Below are 19,291 nucleotides of genomic sequence, written 5' to 3'. Positions count from 1 at the left end.
AATGATCAGGCTCCACTCGCCTCTGCTTGGCTCCATTGGTCAGTTTTCCCGTCAGTGAGGGCGCAGCCGGGAGGGGAGAAACAGAGGGCCCCGGATGGCACATTTCCCGCCACCGCGAGGCGCCCCTCGGAAAACGCGAAGAAGAAGCAGCTCTCGATTGGATACTCACTATTCTGGCGTCAGGGGTTTCAGCCAATCAGAATGTAGAAATGCTCCTAGAGCCCCCGCCCCTTCCTCAGGGTAACCTTTGGTGGCGGGAAAAGTTCGGAAGTTTTCGCGCCGGGGCGGGGTCACCCAGGGACCCTCCGCGCCACTCGGGAGGAGGCAGTTTCGAGGGGGCGAGCATGGCGGGCACGGTGGTGCTGGACGATGTGGAGCTGCGGGAGGCTCAGCGAGATTACCTGGACTTCTTGGATGACGAGGTGAGGGGGGCGCCCGGTCGCGAGACTCTGGCGCTTGGGGTCCTTGGGGACGCGGACGGGCCGAGGGAGGCCATGCGGGACGCCGCTCCACGCCGAGAGCAGCTGGGCGGGGAGCGGGAGGACCGCCGGGGCTCGGCTCAGGAGCCCTCCACCTCCATCTTGTCGCTTTTCCGGCGGGGCAGTCGGTCGTCAGTGGCTTTCTGTACGCGCGGTCCTGTAACTTTCTCCCAAGTACTAACGATGGCCGGGGCTCGAGAAGGGCGACAGCTTTCCTTTAAGTACACATAAAGTGGCAAAGCCCCCCTTTGACCCTTAAATCGCTTCTTGCTCTCATCATTTGGGGAGAGGGAGGAGGAAGGATGGCTGTAGAACTGTAGTGACCCGCCGCGTGTTAGGGTCTCCAGATTTTAGCGACTGACTTCCTGCCCGGAGGAAGACTTCCTCATTTGGCCGCATTCTTTTTCACTACCAGGTAAGATGCACAAAGTGTCTGGTATGCAGGAAAAAGGGGCTTTGTACGCAACCCAAATTGAAAGTCATAGAATGTTGGTGAAGCATCTTGAAGGGATGATAATGCTGTGCCTGTAAACAAATAGCTAAGCCTCCCAACTCCTTTAGGTCTGGCTATGAGAACTCTTTTCCATATCATATAGATGATCGGGAAATAAAATATTTTAATTCTGTACATAAGTCTTAAATGAAGTCATTTTAATATGAATATTAAAAGCCTGTTTAATTTACATTTTTAACAACGTTTTTACTTACTGTCCTTCTTATGAGTTCTTTTTAATTCCACATTAAAGGTTGAGAAGTGACTGCATACAGAAAAGCTGTTAATGACGTAAGGAATAATAGCATGGAGCTGGAGGAAGTCTTGATCATTCCTATACTGGCCTCTTAGGGTGTATTTGGAATCTGAGGCTAGGGAGTGAAAATAAGGGAGAAATTGGAGTTCAGCTCTACCGCAGAGATTGACTTATTTTTCTTGCTGCAAGGGCTGCCTCTGTTTAAAAACATTGTTTGAATTTGTGGCTGTTGTTAGACGTGGTGGCTATTTTGCAGGAAGACCAGGGAATTTATCAGAGCAAAGTTCGGGAGCTGATCAGTGACAACCAAGCCCGGTTGATTGTCAACGTGAATGACCTGCGCAGGAAAAATGAGAAGAGGGCCAACCGGTGAGTGGCAAGGGTTTCCAAGGGGATGTCCTGGCTCTGGGTGAGAATGGCTCCCCTCTCTCTCCCCCAGATTGGAACGGGCTTCCCTGGAGAGGACCTGGATGAGATATTTTTTTTTTTTTAAAGATTTTATTTTTTCCTTTTTCTCCCCAAAGCCCCCCGATACATAGTTGTGTATTCTTCATTGTGGGTTCTTCTAGTTGTGGCATGCGGGACGCTGCCTCAGCGTGGTCTGACGAGCAGTGCCATGTCTGCGCCCAGGATTCGAACCAACGAAACACTGGGCCGCCTGCAAGCGGAGCGCGCGAACTTAACCACTCGGCCATGGGGCCAGCCCCCTGGATGAGATATTTTTGACCTAGAAGCACTCTTTGCCTCACCTGCTCCTATGTTTTTATCTTCTTCCAAAAGTAGGTGGTGGGCGTTACTGATACTCAGGTAAACATGGAAGGAGGAGCTCTTGAGGGTCCTTCTTCAGCTCCTCTCAAGAGCTCCTCCTTCCGTGTTTACCTGAGTATCAGTTCTACATCTTTGATAAGTTGAATTCAAGTTGGCCCTTGGTTCTGAGGTGGTTCACTGAGCCTGGGAGGATGGCAGGGGCAGGTAGGAGCTAGGATTTTCACTCCTTGGCCTTCCTCATCTAAGAATGTTCACTTCTGTTCTGAGGGTCAGTTCTTTTGAGCTCTGCTTTCTGCCTAATTACTCTTTCTCTTGCCCATATTTAGCCTCCTGAGCAATGCCTTTGAGGAGCTGGTCGCCTTCCAGCGGGCCTTAAAGGATTTTGTGGCCTCCATTGATGCTACCTATGCCAAGCAGTATGAGGAGTTCTACATAGGCTTGGAGGGCAGCTTTGGCTCCAAGCACGTGTCTCCCCGGACTCTTACCTCCTGCTTCCTCAGCTGTGTAGTCTGTGTGGAGGGCATTGTCACTAAGTGTGAGTGGGTTAAGGTGGGGGCTAAGGGAATGGAGGTGGGATAGACTTGGGGGCGTGGGAAAGCAGGAGAGGCAGAGTAGAGCTGGGGAGCTTGGGGCTTCAGAAGGGAGGAGCATTGAAGTTTCGGGGTGAAACTGGGGGGGGCTCTGAGTGGGCACAGTGATTAGGGGAACCTTGAGTGACCACCTGTGCTAGCAGAATGATGAATTCCGCTGAGAGTGGAGGAGTCTTGGCTTTTGACAGTCTTCTCATTCTAACTCTGAACTCCTACTGTTTCTCAGTTGGGATCAGTTGTACTTAAAGTTTTACATGGATATGGTGATGTTCTGGTTAGAAATATAAAAATGAATAAATGACAAGTGTTATTGAAATAGCTTAAGCTAGTTGGAAGAACACAGTATTTGGAGTCAGCGTAGGTTCGCCTGGGTTAGATCCCACCTCTGTCACTGTCTAGTGGGATGACTTTATATGCATGTTTTCCATTCTTAGGCTCTCTAGTTCGTCCCAAAGTTGTCCGCAGTGTCCACTACTGTCCTGCCACCAAGAAGACCATAGAGCGCCGATATTCCGATCTCACCACCCTGGTGGCCTTTCCCTCCAGCTCTGTCTATCCCACCAAGGTGAGGGCGATGAATTGATCGGGCCTCTTTGGAGGCTGGGGTTAAAGGTGAATGTTTTGATGCAAGTCATTGGGTGATATCTGAAGTCTTCTAGAAGTAGAAAGGGCGAAAAGTAAGGATTAAGGGTTCATTTAAAGGGAAGATTGATTGCTAGCCAGAGTCTAAAATGGAAAGTCCACAATTCTTGCTTTTTTAAAAAAGAATAAATTTGCACTCTAGAAAATTATTAAAGAGTTGAAAGGAAAAAAAACCCATCTAATCTACATTGATCTTTTTAGCAAAGTTATAGTAAAAAGTATAATTTTATAATTTACTTAAAGTAATATGAGAAAATACTCATGCTATCATGTTAGTGTGTAATCTTTGCAAGTATTTTACTGTGGGTTTGAGAGAAGGTTGGCCTAGGAAGTCGCTTTATTCTTAGTGTTTAGATTAATCTGAATTGAGGACAATATGATGCTTTACTTAACAGGCAAAAAAGGGTGATTAATAGACTGCTTAATGTCTGAACTCATTCTATCAAAGAACACCTGTCCCCACCATCAAATTTTAATTGAGAGCTACTGTATCCAGAGAATTGTTGGGCGCTATGGAGGACGCAGATATAAATAAGACCCGGTCCTTGTCTTCAATTTTATCAGCTGTTGGAGGAATCTTGACATATAAACAACTCAAACAAGAATGAGTATCTTGGAATTATAACTGGAACTTACGTTAGAATCGTTTAGTCTCCCTCCACATGAAATGCTGAGATTCCAAGAGGTTAAATGCCTTGCTTATGGTCCCACTTAGTGCTGGCCTTAAGGACTAGGGCCCATGTATTTCTACTTCCAGGCCATTTGCATTCTCTAAGTCACCCTACTCTCTTTTTCATCGAGAGTCCTACTTTCTAAAATTTCTTCTCGGGGAAGTACTCAGGGAGTACTCTTCTCTGATTACTGTGGTCATGCTTCTTTGCCTGAGCCCAGAGCTATGTGGGACCAGGTCTCTGGAGGTCATCTGTGTGGTGCTTAAGAGCACGGGCTTTGAGGTTCCATCAGCCTCGATCCTGGCTCTGCTGCTTGCTGTGTGACCTTGGTAACCTCTCCCAGCCTCCGTTTCTTTATGTGTAAAATGTGAAAAATACCTGCTTTACCGAGTTGTTGTAATGATTACCTGAGGCTGTTTGAAGAAATAACAGCTCAGTGCCTTGCACGTGGTAAGCACTCAATAAGTGATACCTGTTGTGTTTTTAGAAAATTAAAACGGCAAGGAAGTAAAAGTTTGAATATCTTTTTACTAAAGTTTGGTACACATACAGGAAAGCTCACATCAGTTTACAGCTTGATGAAATTTCACAAGCTGAATATACCTGTAAAATCAGCATCCAAACCAGGGAGCAGAACCCCATCAGTACTCAGAAGTCCCTCTTCAGGGCCCACACTGCCCAAGAGTAACCCTATCCTGATATCTAACAGCGTGGATTACTTTTGCCTGTTTTTATGTTTTATCTAAATACTCTGTTGGCTTTTGTTTGTGAGATTCATGCATGTTGTGTGTAGGTGTGCTTCATACATTTTGGCTGCTATATAGTATTCATTTGTATGAATGTACCACATTGATTTAACCATCCTGTTGATGGCATTTGGATGTGTTCTAATTTGGGGCTGTTAGCAGTTGTGCTGCTGTGAACATAGTCCATGGCTTTGGGTGAACGTTTCTGTTGGATATTACCTAGGAGTGGAAATACCACATCATAGTGTAAGCATATAGTCGGCTGTAGAAGGGGGAGTAAGAATCTGAATTTACTTGTTAATCTAGCCATGGTCCCTTCAGACTGTAGATTGCCCCTTCCATTAGGTGGTTTGTTTCTAGAACAGATAGGGATGGAAAAAGCTGGAGGAGATATTTGGCTTTTTTTGTTCCTGGATACTAAAATCCCATGAGGTCATCTCCAAATGCTATTTGTTTCCTACAACAAATGACATTCTAAGACAGAGCTGAGGTAACTCTGCTTTCCTACGTTCCTTTTCCAGGATGAGGAAAACAATCCCCTTGAGACGGAATATGGCCTTTCTGTCTACAAGGACCACCAGACCATCACCATCCAGGAGATGCCAGAGAAGGCCCCCGCCGGCCAGCTTCCCCGCTCTGTGGACGTCATTCTGGATGATGACCTGGTGGATAAAGTGAAGCCTGGTGACCGAATCCAGGTGGTGGGGACCTACCGCTGCCTTCCTGGAAAGAAGGGAGGCTACACCTCGGGCACCTTCAGGTAAAGGGTCAGTCTGAGGTGTTTGGAGTACTGCTGGCAGCTTGCATTTCTGCTAGTATTCTTTCTCCAGTGTGCCATATTCTGGAGAGTTCTGTTAGACAGGTGGAGCACTCTACCTGCCTGGGAGATGGGGTACCTCTTTTCTATCAGATAAAACTGGTGATACTATCTTCTGCTAAAAGTGGGAGTTAGTGGGGATGTGCTTATAGCCTCCTGGCTTACCTGGGGGTCCCTCATGGATTCCCGCCTCCTTCGCACTCACACTCCTGTCTGAAGCTCTGTGTCAGGGGAGATGAGAACTTCCTCAGCTGAGGCATCATCAGCGTATTTATGTCCTAGACTAAGAGAGAATCAGTTGCAGAATACAGAACAGCCTTTCTTTTCCTCTTTTCCAATTTGCTGTTCTAGATTAGCGGCCTAAAAAGGCTCTGATGTTAGGAATTGACAATAGCCGGCTTCCTCCTCTCTCTGTCCCAGGACGGTCCTGCTTGCCTGCAACGTGAAGCACCTGAGCAAGGACATTCAGCCTTCGTTCTCTGCTGAGGATATAGCCAAGATCAAGAAGTTCAGTAAAACCCGTTCCAAGGTCTGGGCCCGCTGTAGAAACTTGAGGGCGGGGATGGATTCATGTGGGTCATTTTTGGGCCTGGCCGTCTTTGTGCTGGATCAGGAGGAAGGTCAGGGTTTTTCCTCTGAAGTATTTGGTGCTAGCTTCTGGTTTGGACCAGTCAGCAAGTAAAAGGCTGTGTTTGTTGTTTGTTCTGTAATATTTCTGTTGTGCTGCTGCTGGGCTGCTAAGTGAACCTAATACAAACATCAGACGAGGAGCTAGAGCATCAGTCGTTGGGCCAGTGAGTGCACACTGACACCTCGGCGGTGCGCTGCTGCTCCAAATAGTGTGTGATTTTTGTTTTAGTTCTCTAATTTGTTTTTTGATTTTTTTAAAGATAGAATGTCCACATTTAGAAGGGAACAAAATATATGCATGTGTGATAAAAGTTACTGCTGAAACGCAGTACACATTCTTATTAAACCTAAAATGCTTTCAACCTGGAAACACTTTTTTTTGGCTTAAAAATTAAGATAATTTATTGATTTATATCAATGAGGAGTATAAAGAGAAACAGATTTCAATTTTGGTCAGGGATCACTTTTTTTCTTAAATATTCAACCTCTAAGCAAGTTTTAGAGTCTAGGTTTCCTCTGTGTCTGTTCTGACAATGGTCTGATCAATGTAATTTGTCTTCGAGAAGAAGATTTTACAGTTAGAAACAGTGTCTATCTTTGTGTGTTTCTTTAAGCGTTCTCTCTAGGCTAAAGTGTAAAGTGGAGCTCTGCCACACCCCGCTGAATCTCATTAGGCTTTTCACTCCATTGGTTATTCCTCCCGTAGGATATCTTTGACCAGCTGGCCAGGTCGCTGGCCCCTAGTATCCATGGGCATGACTATGTCAAGAAGGCGATCCTCTGCCTGCTCTTGGGAGGGGTGGAACGAGACTTAGAAAATGGCAGCCACATCCGTGGGGACATCAATATTCTTCTGATAGGTATGGTGTTGGGGATTTGCTTTAGGCTCTTGTCTTCCCTTGTGGAGGGTGGTTGTGGGAATGTATGACCTGTCAGCTTGTGTATTCTGTACCTGTCTGTATTTCAGTGCTATCAGAGGGCAAAAGGCTAAAATGAATCTTTTTTTCATTATCATCATCATTTTTGGGTTTCCGGATTTATAAGATCTCAAATATATTCTGCTGTGAATGGTAAAGGAAAAGCGAAGGAGATAATAAACACCCAGTTACTGTATATTTCTGTTATGCTCGGAGCTGTGCTGGGAAAGCAGGACTTGTTGGGGGGCCGGGGAGTCCCTAGTGAGTCCGCCTGCCCCTGTCCAATTACAGGAGACCCGTCCGTTGCCAAGTCTCAGCTTCTGCGCTATGTGCTTTGCACCGCACCCCGGGCTATCCCCACCACTGGCCGCGGCTCCTCTGGAGTGGGTCTGACGGCCGCTGTCACCACGGACCAGGAAACAGGTAAAGGTCGCGTGTCCTTGGCTACGGTCCAGCAGTGAGATGGAGCATAATTCCCTGAACTTGGCACCGGCTCATGTTAGGAAGATACACTTGAGAGGTTAGATTGGGCCAGATTATAGAGGAGTGAGTGTCTGGCATTAGGTGAATTATTTAAGTCTCTGGATGCCCCTCTGTTGACAAGAATGTCTCCTAGAAGGCTATTTGAAAGAGTTATTTAAAAGTGTTTCAAAGGAGAAAGCTTAGCAAATTGGAAGGAAAATAAAAATGAAGATTGTACTATTTTAAAAATTTGAGGAAGGGATGCAAAGATTTGTTTTTTTTTTTTTTGAGGAAGGTTAGCCCTGAGCTAACTGCTGCCAGTCCTCCTCTATTTTTTTTTTTTTTTGAGGGTCTTTTTTTTTTTTTTTAGGGAAGATTAGCCCTGAGCTAACTACTGCCAGTCCTCCTCTTTTTGCTGAGGAAGCCTGGCCCTGAGCTAACATTGTGCCCATCTTCCTCTACTTTTTATATGTGGGACGCCTACCACAGCATGGCGTGCCAAGCGGTGCCATGTCCGCACCCGGGATCCGAACTGGCGAACCCGGGCTGCCGAGAAGCACAACGTGCGACTTAACCGCTGCACCACTGGCCGTCCCCAAAGACTTGTGAAAAGAGACAGAGATGTAGTTGGGAAATCACTTAAGGATGAGGATGAAGAGAGGAAATCTTTGAAGGAAGTTTGTCAGAGTCTAGCTGCTTTGGGGTCAAAGTGCAACAAGGAGGACTCAGACTGGAGCTTGAAAAGATGACCCACCAGGGTTTCCTCTAAGTCTCTAGGAGCTGACCGCTGTGTCTCTTGTGCAATAGTGAGAAGTGTGTGGGAGGAAATTGAAATCTCTCCTCTCTGTCCCCTACAACCTGGACAGTGGCATGCATTTCTATCTCCCCACTTCCCAGGGGAGCGTCGTCTGGAAGCGGGGGCCATGGTCCTGGCTGACCGAGGTGTGGTTTGCATCGATGAATTTGACAAGATGTCTGACATGGACCGCACGGCCATCCACGAAGTGATGGAGCAGGGTCGAGTCACTATCGCCAAGGCTGGCATCCATGCTCGACTGAATGCCCGCTGCAGTGTTTTAGCAGCTGCCAACCCCGTCTATGGCAGGGTGAGCAGAATCGGGCCATTAACCATTGTCTTCACTTTCATTGAGTTTTGCTGAGTAACTGGGCTGAGAAGTTTATTCTAGGTGACCCAGGGGAATAACAGGCCAAAGACAAAAGTAAGCTTGTCATCTTATTACTGTCCTTGGTTTAGGGCCACCTCACGCACTGGTACACGTCAGAATCCCCTGGGAAGTTATTCATTTAAGATAACTTTTTAAAAATACAAGAAAGAAAACAAAAATATTCTGCAGTCTCACAACGCAGGTAACTTGTATTGACATTAGTAAAAGTACCACGTGCACGTGGTAGGAGGATTGTAAACAGAGCGGAGAGGTATAGCATGGACATTGAAAGCCTTCCCTCCTATTCCTTTCTCAAGAGATAGCCACTAACAACTCTTGAGTGTTTCAGGAAACAAAAACTTAAACATGTACCAGCACATACACAGTCTCTTCCTTAAGAATTCATCTACTTATCTTTGTTTTTTAGTGTGGCTATGATGTGCTTGGTGTAATCTTTAATATTTATCCCACTTGAGGTTTGATGAGTTTTCCCTTTTGAACAGCTATATTCCACTGTATGGATTTATAGTAATTTGTTTTGCTGGTCTCCGTTTGATGGGCACTGGTGTTTTCCCCTTATCCCTCCTGCTATTATGGATGAAGCTGCAGTGAACATCCCCCTTATTTGTGTTTCGTTACACATTTAGGGATATACCCAGCACTGGCATTACTAGATCAAGAGTCGTATTCATTTCTATTTTGGAAGAGATTGCCAAATTGTCCTCTTCAACGACTGTACCATAGTAATACTAATACTTACAAATACTTTATATTTATCAACTCTTTCCATCCTCACAATGGGTATTGTATTGACCATTTTCGTCGAGATCTTAGTCACTACCTTCTGAGTAAGGGACTCCAAAGTTTCCAGGTGCTTCTGGTGTGGCCAGCTTGTCTTGCCTTTATAACAGGTAGGGGAGAGGGAATCATCTTTCGGGGTTGATGCTGCCTTGGGAATGAAAGGAGCATTGGGAAGGAGGAGGCTGGTTTTGAGACCCTCACTCGTCCTCTTAGCAGCGACTAAGCAAGGAGGTGGGGCTCTGTTTGTTTGGAAGAAGGAGCAGCGCTCTGAGTTCGCTCAGGTCACCTGAGCTTCAGTTAGAAAACGGTTGCAGGTAGAAGAGATGAATTAAATATTTTAATAGCTTTGAAATACTTCACTGCTTCTTGTCTTTTTTCTTTAAGGTCTAGTCTTCCATTCTCACTCCCAGAATCCTTCCAGCCTCCTTGTCCTTTCTTCCTATTGATATCCCTCTACTTTTCCTATTTTATGTTTCCCAGTATGATCAGTACAAGACCCCTATGGAGAACATCGGGCTGCAGGACTCCCTGCTCTCCCGATTTGACTTGCTCTTCATCATGCTGGATCAGATGGACCCTGAGCAGGATCGGGAGATCTCGGACCATGTCCTTAGGATGCACCGTTACAGGGCACCTGGGGAGCAGGATGGCGATGGTGAGGCCATGAGAAGAGTAAGGAAGGGCTGTTATCTCTGGCTTAACCCAGCTGGTGGGCATTTTAGTGTCTGGGTTGATGTTGAAGATGCCTTTGTCTACCTGGCCACCTCCTCTTCTTGCTCACTAGAGGGTATCCTAAGGTGTGTCTTTTGTCTATTTCTGGGTCTGGGAACACCTTTGAGCATCTTCTGTGTGGCAGGTGGTTCCACTTTCCTTATTTGTGTGCTCCACAAGTCTCTTTCCTTCTGGGTCCTTGCTTTGTGAGTCTTGTCTCTCTTCCCTTCCTTTGCTATAGAAGAAGCAATTTCCCCTGGGTTAAGCTCTTTCTTACTCTGCCTTTCTCTCGACTTGGGTTTTCTAGCTATGCCTTTGGGTAGTGCTGTGGATATCCTGGCTACAGACGATCCCAACTTTAGCCAGGAAGACCAGCAGGACACCCAGATTTATGAGAAGCATGACAACCTTCTGCATGGGACCAAGAAGAAAAAGTGAGCATTCCTCATACCTTTCCCTTGCAGGAACCTGCGATTTGTGTCACGTTAGAGCATGCGTGTATATATATTGTGTCATGTTAGAGCATGTGTGTATATATGCTGTGTCATGTTAGAGCATGTGTGTATACATGTTGTGTCATGTTAGAGCACGTGTGTACACATGTTGTGCCACGTTAGAGCATGTGTATATGTGGCGACATGCTAGAACATACACGTATACATGTTGTGTCATGTTAGAGCATGTGCATATACATGTTGTGTCGTGTTGGAGCATGTGTGTATACATGTTGTGTCATGTTAGAGCATGTGTGTATATAATGTGTCATGTTAGAGCATGTGTGTATGTATATAATGTGTCCTGTTAGAGCGTGTGTGTATATATAATGTGTCATGTTAGAGCACGTGTATATATAATATAATGTGTCATATTAGAGCACGTGTATATATAATGTTGTGTCATATTAGAGTGTGCATATATATGCTGCCCCGGCAAAGGTCATGCTTGGAATCACCTTGCGGGTCTGTTGTATTTCCTGGATCCACAGATACCCCCTTTTTCCTGGCCAGTTGCCTTGTAAATGTTTGTGGGTGATTAAGCTTAGGTTCTGATCTTTTCCTAAAATAGAACATGACGACATGCCTAACTGATGGTGGGTGTGTGATGTCACCCTCACATAGGAAGGACTACATAAGTCACATAGCTATTTGTGTTGAGTTTATGGTGAAGGGTCAGTAGACAGCAAGCATTGGAGGCTTTGCAAGTGGATTTGGAAAAAGGGGACTTGTGATTAGGTGCTCACAGCATGAAATGTGAGATCCTGGACCTCTTTTTGGCTGTGGTACGGTAAGAAGCATAGCATAATCTTCAGACCTGTTAGTTTAAGAACACAGAATCTGGAGTCAGAAAACTGAATTCGAGTCCATTTTAGCTTCTCTGAGCCATACTTTTCCCACCTATAAAATAGGGCAAATAATACCTAAACTCCCTACCTCACAAATAATACCTAAGTAATGCCTGTAGAATTATTTAAAAATATGTGAAAGGGCCTTCTACATGGCCTTCTAAATGGGATTTATGAAAATGGGTTCTAGGCTGTCTCTCTGCTTTGCTTCTTGACCTTGACTTCTCTGAGGAGAGGCAAAGCTACTCCCCAGGCAGGGGCTGAGGTGTGGCAGGGAAGTGGAATTCACTGTGTATGGGTCCAGGGAGAAGATGGTGAATGCAGCTTTCATGAAGAAGTACATCCACGTGGCCAAAATCATCAAGCCCATCCTAACACAGGAGTCAGCTGCTTACATTGCAGAAGAGTACTCCCGCCTGCGCAGCCAAGACAGCATGAGCTCGGACACCGCCAGGGTGAGTCCCCAGAGGGAGGATGGACCTGGGAGTCCCTTAGGTATATGGCTGGGGAAGGAGTCTCTACCATCTGAGAGCGCTGAAGGCATTTTCACAGAGTGATTGCTTACCTTTTCGTTCTGGTTCGAAGGGCTTCCTGTTAACACAATTTTAATCATTTCCTTTTGCAAAGGAAAATGAAATGAGAACCCCAGAGATAACATGTGTCTGATTACTTCAAAAGACATTGGCCTCCAGAAGCTGTAATTCATTCAGCAAACATATTAGTGACTTCTGGGAACTGGACTAGTCTCTTTTTTTTTTTTTTGAGGAAGATTAGCCCTGAGCTAACTGCTGCCAATCCTCCTCTTTTTGCTGAGGAAGACTGGCCGTGAGCTAACATCCATGCCCATCCTCCTCTACTTTATATGTGGGACGCCTACCACAGCATGGCGTGCCAAGTGGTGCCATGTCCGCACCCGGGATCCAAACTGGTGAACCCCAGGCTGCCAAAGCGGAACGTGCAAACTTAACCGCTGCACCACCAGGCTGGCCCCCTGTTTTTACATGCAGTGTTAAAATAAGAGCTGTCCTCAAAGAGCTCAGATCGGGAACGGGGAGGCAGAAAGGTAGATGGAAAGATCAGACATACATATTTGTAAATATGTACCATGGTGTACCTAAAAAGGACTGAATGTGAAAGACTATTGGAGCACAGATAAAGAAGCCATTAATTTTTCCTTTAGACTTTCCAGAAGCGGGTGTGAATGTCAGGAAACGATTTCCAGAGAGTGTGATGTTTGGGCTGCACTTTGACAGATGGTTAGGAGTTGGGCAGCTGTGATGGTTATCCAAAGCTATTTCTAGAAACCTAGTGTAGCTGCTCATGGGTTTATCTGAATCTTTTGAGGCAGCATAGTTCGTATACAGTTCACAGCAGACAGACCCAAGTCCAAAGCCCTCCTCTGTGACAGAGACACAGGCTTTTGGATTTAGACCTGGTCCCAGATCACCTACTCCAGGCTCACACTCAGGACAGGAATTCTACCTTCTGAAATTCCAGCTTGGAGTTCTTGACCCTCCAGTGACAGTATGCCTGTTACATCACTGCATGGAAATGTTAGAATTTTCTTCTGTGTATTGCGCTTAAACCTGCTTTCCCATGACTTCTATCCGTGGGTCTTAATTTTGTTTTCTGGAGATTGTGTATGACTTGTCTTCTTCAGATTAAACTTCCCCCTTTCTTTTTCACTGTTTCTCCTCTCGTGAACGTGTTCCAGTGTGTCAAAGGCTCCCACTGAACTCAGTACACTGTTTTAGTTGTGGTCTTAGTGGGCTTGGTAAATCCTCCATTTGGATTCTCTCGTTTTGCTAGTGCAGGCTAGGATTTCACTAGCTTTTTAGGTGATTCAAAAACCGGAGTTTATAATGGAGTGTATAACTTCCAAACTCAGATAGCTTTCTTTTTTTTTTTAAAGATTGGCACCTGAGCTAACAACTGTTGCCATCTTTTTAATCTTTTTTTTTTCTTTTCCAGATAGCTTTCTAAATTATTAAATGATTTGGTGAATTTTTTTAGTTAGCAGATAACATCACTGAAGTGTCATGCAGTGGGAGACGGGGAGGTGTGGTGGAAGGAACTAGCCCCCTGTTCTGATCCCAGGTCTTCAGCTAACTTTAGGGCCTTGCACAGATCCTTTCACCTGTCAGGTCACAGTTTCTTTATCCATAGATGAGAAGCTTGGATGATGTCAGGGATGCTTAATTAAGATGGCACGTCAGAATCACCAGAAACTTGAAAAGTGCAGATGCGTGGTCTGAACACAGACATCCTGATTCATTAGGCCGGGGATGCCATTCAGACAAGAGCATAGGAAAAGATGAAAGTGCCCCAGTTTGGTCTATACCTGCCCCCCCGGCCCCCCCGTGAGAACCACTTGATAAGAACATGTCAGAGTTGTGCTCCTCTTCTTGACCTAAGTGAGTTTACCCAGATTTTCAAGATTTGTCCTCAGATGACCCCTTTCACACCCCTCCCTTAGTGTGACCTTGGACAAATTCCATGGAGCTCTTTTGAGTCTCATTTTCCTCATGTCTAAAACTTCTCTAAGTTTTTAAGAGCGTTAAATGACACGGGAATATAAAAGCAGTGTTCTCGGTGCATTGTAGGCCTGTGATAAAGAATGATTTTTCTTCCTTCACTGTTGTACTCTTTCTAGCCTTTTATCTTTCTAGCTGCAAGTTGCCTCATTTTCTTTTTCCCTGTCACCTGCTGCTCCCTCCCTCAACACTCTCACACGTATTTGATCGTTTTTATCTTTCTGGATTTTCTGTGGTGTTTCTAGAGAACACAGAGCTCTGGAATCCTTTCTTTCCTGGTGGTGTTTATTCCCTTTTCCGGGCAGCTGGAGTGATGGGCTTGCCTAGCGCATTCTGGAAATATAATCTGCCCTTGTTCTCTAACCCCCAGACATCTCCAGTTACAGCCCGGACGCTGGAAACTCTGATTCGCTTAGCCACAGCCCATGCCAAGGCTCGCATGAGCAAGACGGTGGACCTGCAGGACGCCGAGGAAGCTGTGGAGTTGGTCCAGTACGCCTACTTCAAGAAGGTGAGGATTCAGATGCTTGGGCGTGAGAGGCTCTTCTGAGTACACCGTTGGTGCTCAGGCCTCACAGCGTTCGGCCCATCCACAGACGGTAGCATGTCTGCCACTGTGCAGTCGGCTTCTCTCCTTTCTCTGGGACCTGTGGCACCTGTGGCTCTCAATCCTGGCTGCACGTGAGAACCAGCTGGAAAGCTTTAAAATACTGATGCCAGAGCTCCTAGAGGCCCCAGAGATTCTGGTTTAATTGACGTGTTGACCTTCAGTCAACTGCTTCTCTTTCTATTCCTGCTTCCTTTGCCCTTGAAAAAGTAGGTGTTTCCAAAGGATTGACCTTGACAATCTTCCTTTTGCCTCTGTACCTTTCCCTTTGGCAGTCTCTCCAGATGTCCCGTTAGCACCTCAAAAACTCACGTCAAAACTTGACCTCTCAAACTTGCTTCTCATCCTGTTTCCCTGTTTCTACTTGTGACATTGCATCTCTGTCATTTAAGACACCAAGCCTTGACGTCTTGACTCCCTTTTCCTCGTTGCCCACCCTCTCACCAATCTGGTAAATTATAGCCCATTGGTGTTTAGTTTTGGGTCTGCTAAGCTTTTCCTGGCATTTTCTCTTTGCTAGGAAGGGGGTTGTCTTAAATTTCAATTAAACACCTAATTTACAAGGAAATGAATTGTTTTCCCCTTAACCATTATAGGCTGGAATTTTTTTTTTATTCCTTTCTTTATTCAGTAAACACTCAATTGAGTACCTACTATGTGAAAGACTGAGACTTCCCAGCATTTTTAGAGATGAGTGGCAGCCTATCCCCCTGCCCCTGGTCCTGGGACTCGGGGACAAGAGAGGCTAAGTGAGTCGTTAGACCCGTGGGAGGCATTTGTGCTGATGGTGCAGAAGGGCTGTAACTCAGTTCCCTGGGGTCAGTGACCTCGCTGCCTACCCATACTTGGCTTGGTCCTAGGTTCTGGAGAAGGAGAAGAAACGTAAGAAGCGAAATGAGGATGAATCGGAGACGGAAGATGAAGAGGAGAAAAGCCAGGAGGACCAAGAGCAGAGGAGGAAGAGGTAAGGTGGGGCAAAGAGAAGTGAGATAAACAGACTTCCAGTTAGGGCTGGGGAGAGAGGTGGAGGGTGGATCAAGCGCTGCTGGGTAACATCTGGTTCTTTCGGGAAAAGGTGTCTGTCCAGACCTGCAGGGTGTGTGAGTGAAGGTGACCCAGGCAGAGGGGAGAGTGAGCGCGCCCCTCCATTGGGTGCATTTGACCTCTCTCCTGCTAAAGAAATGCTAAGTAGCAGGAGCAGGAACCCACTCAGAGGTTTTGAAGATACATTTCAGAATCCTTTCCTCAAGGCAGTTTTCCCTCTCAGGCCTGTGGTTGAATTTACAGTGGTGGGTGGTGAGGAGAAAGAGCCTTGGGATGCAGGGCCTGTTTGTGTTCTGGTCTAGAGACTTTCGGTCTGTTTGAGAAGAAGTAAGCTTGTATGGGCCTCGGCCTGGTATTTCACTTTGATTGCAGATGGTTCTAATCTCTTTTTTCTGTGGTTGGAGGCACAGGATGGGTCTCCCCAGAGCCTTTCTCCTAACTGCTGTGGGTATTTTAGGAGGAAGACTCGTCACTCAGATGCCAAAGATGGGGACTCCTATGACCCCTATGACTTCAGTGACACAGAGGAGGAAATGCCTCAAGGTGAGTGAGCATCCCCTCTTGACAAGGGAGTGGTTCCTTTGGCTCCTGACTTTTGTAGTTGCTCTGTGCACTGCGTGCTGGCGGGCCCGCTTTTGGCTCCCTGCTTGGGGCCCTGCGTCCAAGACGTTTGTCACAAGAGAACCTCAGGGGAAACCCACGGTGAAAACTTGGGAGAATGAGCTCTGCTCGGTTGTTTGCTTTCTCCTTAGTGCACTGTACTCTTTGCCAAGCCTGATGTAAGCTTTCTAGGTAACGTCTGTGGAAGGTCTCCTGCCTGACTCAAGTCCTTGATCCTAATTGTCCTGCCTGGCCCCATGAGAGCCCTAGGGAATGAGTGTTGAGCGGGTCACGAGGGCTGGGGAGTGGAGAAGATCAGTTTCTGGTGTTCGTGCAAATGGCTTCACCTTGTCTTCCCACTCTCTGCAACCGTTTATCCTCTCAAGTGCACACTCCAAAGACGGTGGACTCCCAGGAGACCAAGGAGCCCCAGAAGGTGGAGCTGAGCGAGTCCAGGTGAGGAGGGAAGGGCGTTCCACGTGCTGCTGGGGCCAGGCCTTCTTCCCAGGGAGAGGGTATGAACAAGCTGCTTATTCACGGAGCTCCAAACTGGAGGCCCGGGGATTTTAAAACATTTCTTATTCTGATTGTAATTTCAAATTTAAAAAAGGTTATAGAAATAGCATAAAGAATTCTTGTATGGTCTTTACCCAGGATCCCCAGTTGTTTACGTTTTACCATTTGCTTTATAAATAATTCTCTCTGTGGACATTTTACATATGACCTCCTTGTGAGGTCAGGAGAAGAGGCTTAGAGCAAGGGCAAAGCTGGTGTCTCACTGTAACCTTCAGTTCTTCTCAGTAGGAGATTTTATATATATATATATATATTTTTTTCTCTTATTAAATTATTGTCGTTTGTTTTGAGATGAAGAATTTTTCCTACCAAAGTTTCAGAAACAGTTTATCTATAAATTTTATGTTTACTGGGCACCAAAGAAACTCCGTGGCTAAGGTTTGCTTTTTTTCCTGTAATACCTAAAATACACATACAACATGATGTGTTAACTGAAGACATTTGAAAACATTAAAAAGTATTTAGGAAAAAACATGAAAATTAATTGTAATTCTACCCCCTGGAGACAACCATTGAACTCTCTCTGCAAGCGCTTTTGGAGTCAGCTCACTTGGCTCTCTCGTTGAGGACTGCAGGGTTTCCATAGTATGGATGCGTAAAAGTTTGTTGATGGTTTGTATGATGGTCATTTAGTTTCCGTAAATCTGCTATTTTCTGGAAAACATTCTTATATTTATCATTGTGCACTTGATGCAAGTGTAGCTGTAAAGCTAATTTCTAGAAATGGACTCTCTGGGTCACAGGATATACTTTGAATGTTGTTTTTTTTTTTTAAAGATTTTATTTTCTTACTTTTTCTCCTCAAAGCCCCCCCCGCCCCCCCCACAGCTGTGTATTCTTCGTTGTGGGTCGTTCTAGTTGAGGCATGTGGGACACTGCCTCAGCGTGGTTTGATGAGCAGTGCCATGTCCGCGCCCAGGATTCGAACCAAGGAAACACTGGGCCCCCTGCAGCAGAATGTGCGAACTTAACCACTCGGCCATGGGGCCAGCCCCTATACTTTAAAATTTTAGTACGTGTTGGTAGACTGCCTCCCGAAGACGCCATCCCAGTTTACGTTTCTACCAACAGTGTATGGGAATGCCAATTCTCACACCCTCAAAGTCCTCTGATTTTTAAAATGCTATTATTTCCAATGTGCAGGAAACTCTATAATACAACAGTTTAGCTTCAAAAGGGGAAACTTGGGCATGGAGCAGCCGTCAGAGGCAGGGCGGTGTGTCTGTGTGTGTATTTGTGTGTGAATATAGGGGACACCTACACTGTATTAAGACCTTGCATTCTCCCAGAGTAGATTTTGCCTGAAAGCATCGGGTTTGTTTACTCCTCCTCCTCTGTTTTTCCTTTCTGGGTCAGGTTGAAGGCATTCAAGGTGGCCCTCTTGGAGGTGTTCCAGGAAGCTCACGCACAGTCAGTGGGCATGAATCGCCTCACAGAATCCATCAACCAGAACAAAGAAGAGCCCTTCTCTTCAGCGGAGATCCAGGCTGCGCTGAGCAAGATGCAGGATGACAACCAGGTCATGGTCTCTGAGGGCATTGTCTTCCTCATCTGAGGAGGCCTCATCTCTGCACTTTGGAGTTGAGCCAAGAAGGTTTCTCCCGTGTTTCTTCCCCCACCGCATACGCCCTGCCCCCAAGTCTTTGCCTTTATTCCCTGAATAAGAGTGTTTAATTGAACTGGAGTTGGGAGACATGTGATGACGCCGATCAGGAGTCGGTGGAAGCCTTGGGAATGGGCAATGAAAGCTGCCGTGAGGTAAAGAGAAGAAAGTAGGAAGGACCAAGACTATTGCTTCTTCATTGCAAGAGACTGGATCACACTGCCTGCTTCCCATCCCCAAACAAACCAAACCATTGTTTGCTGTAAATAACATATGACTTCTGATTAATTTCGGGGGCACCTTGGTTTCTGTTTATCCTTTCTGTGTTCGTTGGCTGTTTTCTTCCTCCCGAGCACTTTGGTCCAGAATAGGCTTTGGATTGTTTTATGCTGCTGGAGAGAAGCTCTGAGGCAAGTCATGGAGGCCAAAAAAGCTTATGTGCAGTAGCATCAGTTAAGACTAATGCATACTTTTGACCTGAATATCCAAGACATTGAATAAACTTACCCATTTTTATGCTATAGACGTGGCCTTAACACTATGTGGTTTCACAGACGCGTTCCATTTTGTGTTGCTTGAAAGGTCTGCCTTGTATTCGCTGCTCCCACGTTTGCACCAAGCCACCACAAGGTGGCAGCAGGCTGCCATGCTCTCGGGGGGTTCGGTCTTCTCTTTAGGCAGTTTTCTTCCTCAGTGACACCAGCATTTATCAGTTAAAATTGTGCAAACCAAAGGCTGCCGATTTGAAGTAGCTATGTGGCCACAGGAGGGCAGGGAGTGAAAGTCCAGGAGAATTAACTGCCTGGCGTTTCTGAGCCTGAATCAAAGCCCTTTCA

The 19,291-nt window shown here is 46.0% G+C and overlaps 1 protein-coding gene across 2 annotated transcripts; it reads left to right on the top strand.

The window, feature by feature from the left end:
* Positions 1–40: 40 nt before the first annotated feature.
* Positions 41–18,978, top strand: MCM3 (minichromosome maintenance complex component 3). 2 transcript variants are annotated; one of them, XM_001502932.7, is made up of 17 exons: positions 41–422; positions 1,485–1,597; positions 2,323–2,531; positions 3,021–3,151; positions 5,167–5,405; positions 5,883–5,991; positions 6,799–6,952; positions 7,301–7,432; positions 8,369–8,577; positions 9,919–10,093; positions 10,457–10,583; positions 11,796–11,946; positions 14,396–14,536; positions 15,493–15,596; positions 16,134–16,219; positions 16,663–16,732; positions 18,209–18,978. In XM_001502932.7, exons 1-17 carry the CDS (start codon positions 210–212, stop codon positions 18,405–18,407), a joined length of 2,562 nt encoding a protein of 853 aa, XP_001502982.2. In that variant the 5' UTR covers positions 41–209; the 3' UTR covers positions 18,408–18,978. The 2 variants fall into 2 exon arrangements, with proteins under 2 accessions (XP_001502982.2, XP_070100832.1); XM_070244731.1 differs by lacking the exon at positions 1,485–1,597 and having other exon boundaries at positions 227–422.
* Positions 18,979–19,291: the final 313 nt, after the last annotated feature.

Source organism: Equus caballus, chromosome 20 (genome assembly GCF_041296265.1).
Source record: "Equus caballus isolate H_3958 breed thoroughbred chromosome 20, TB-T2T, whole genome shotgun sequence".
NCBI classification, from domain to species: Eukaryota; Metazoa; Chordata; class Mammalia; order Perissodactyla; family Equidae; genus Equus; species Equus caballus.
The sequence above is the reverse complement of the archived record's forward strand: the minus strand, read 5'-3'. Positions and strand labels throughout refer to the sequence as shown.

What these genes read in the sequence shown, in the direction of transcription:
- MCM3 (XM_001502932.7), top strand. Translation starts at nt 210, where the DNA reads ATGCTCCTAGAGCCCCCGCCCCTTCCTCAGGGTAACCTTTGGTGGCGG. An exon ending in CACCACGGACCAGGAAACAG is followed by an intron (nt 7,433 to 8,368) that starts GTAAAGGTCGCG and finishes CCCACTTCCCAG; the next exon opens with GGGAGCGTCGTCTGGAAGCG. An exon ending in CAAGAGCAGAGGAGGAAGAG is followed by an intron (nt 15,597 to 16,133) that starts GTAAGGTGGGGC and finishes TGGGTATTTTAG; the next exon opens with GAGGAAGACTCGTCACTCAG.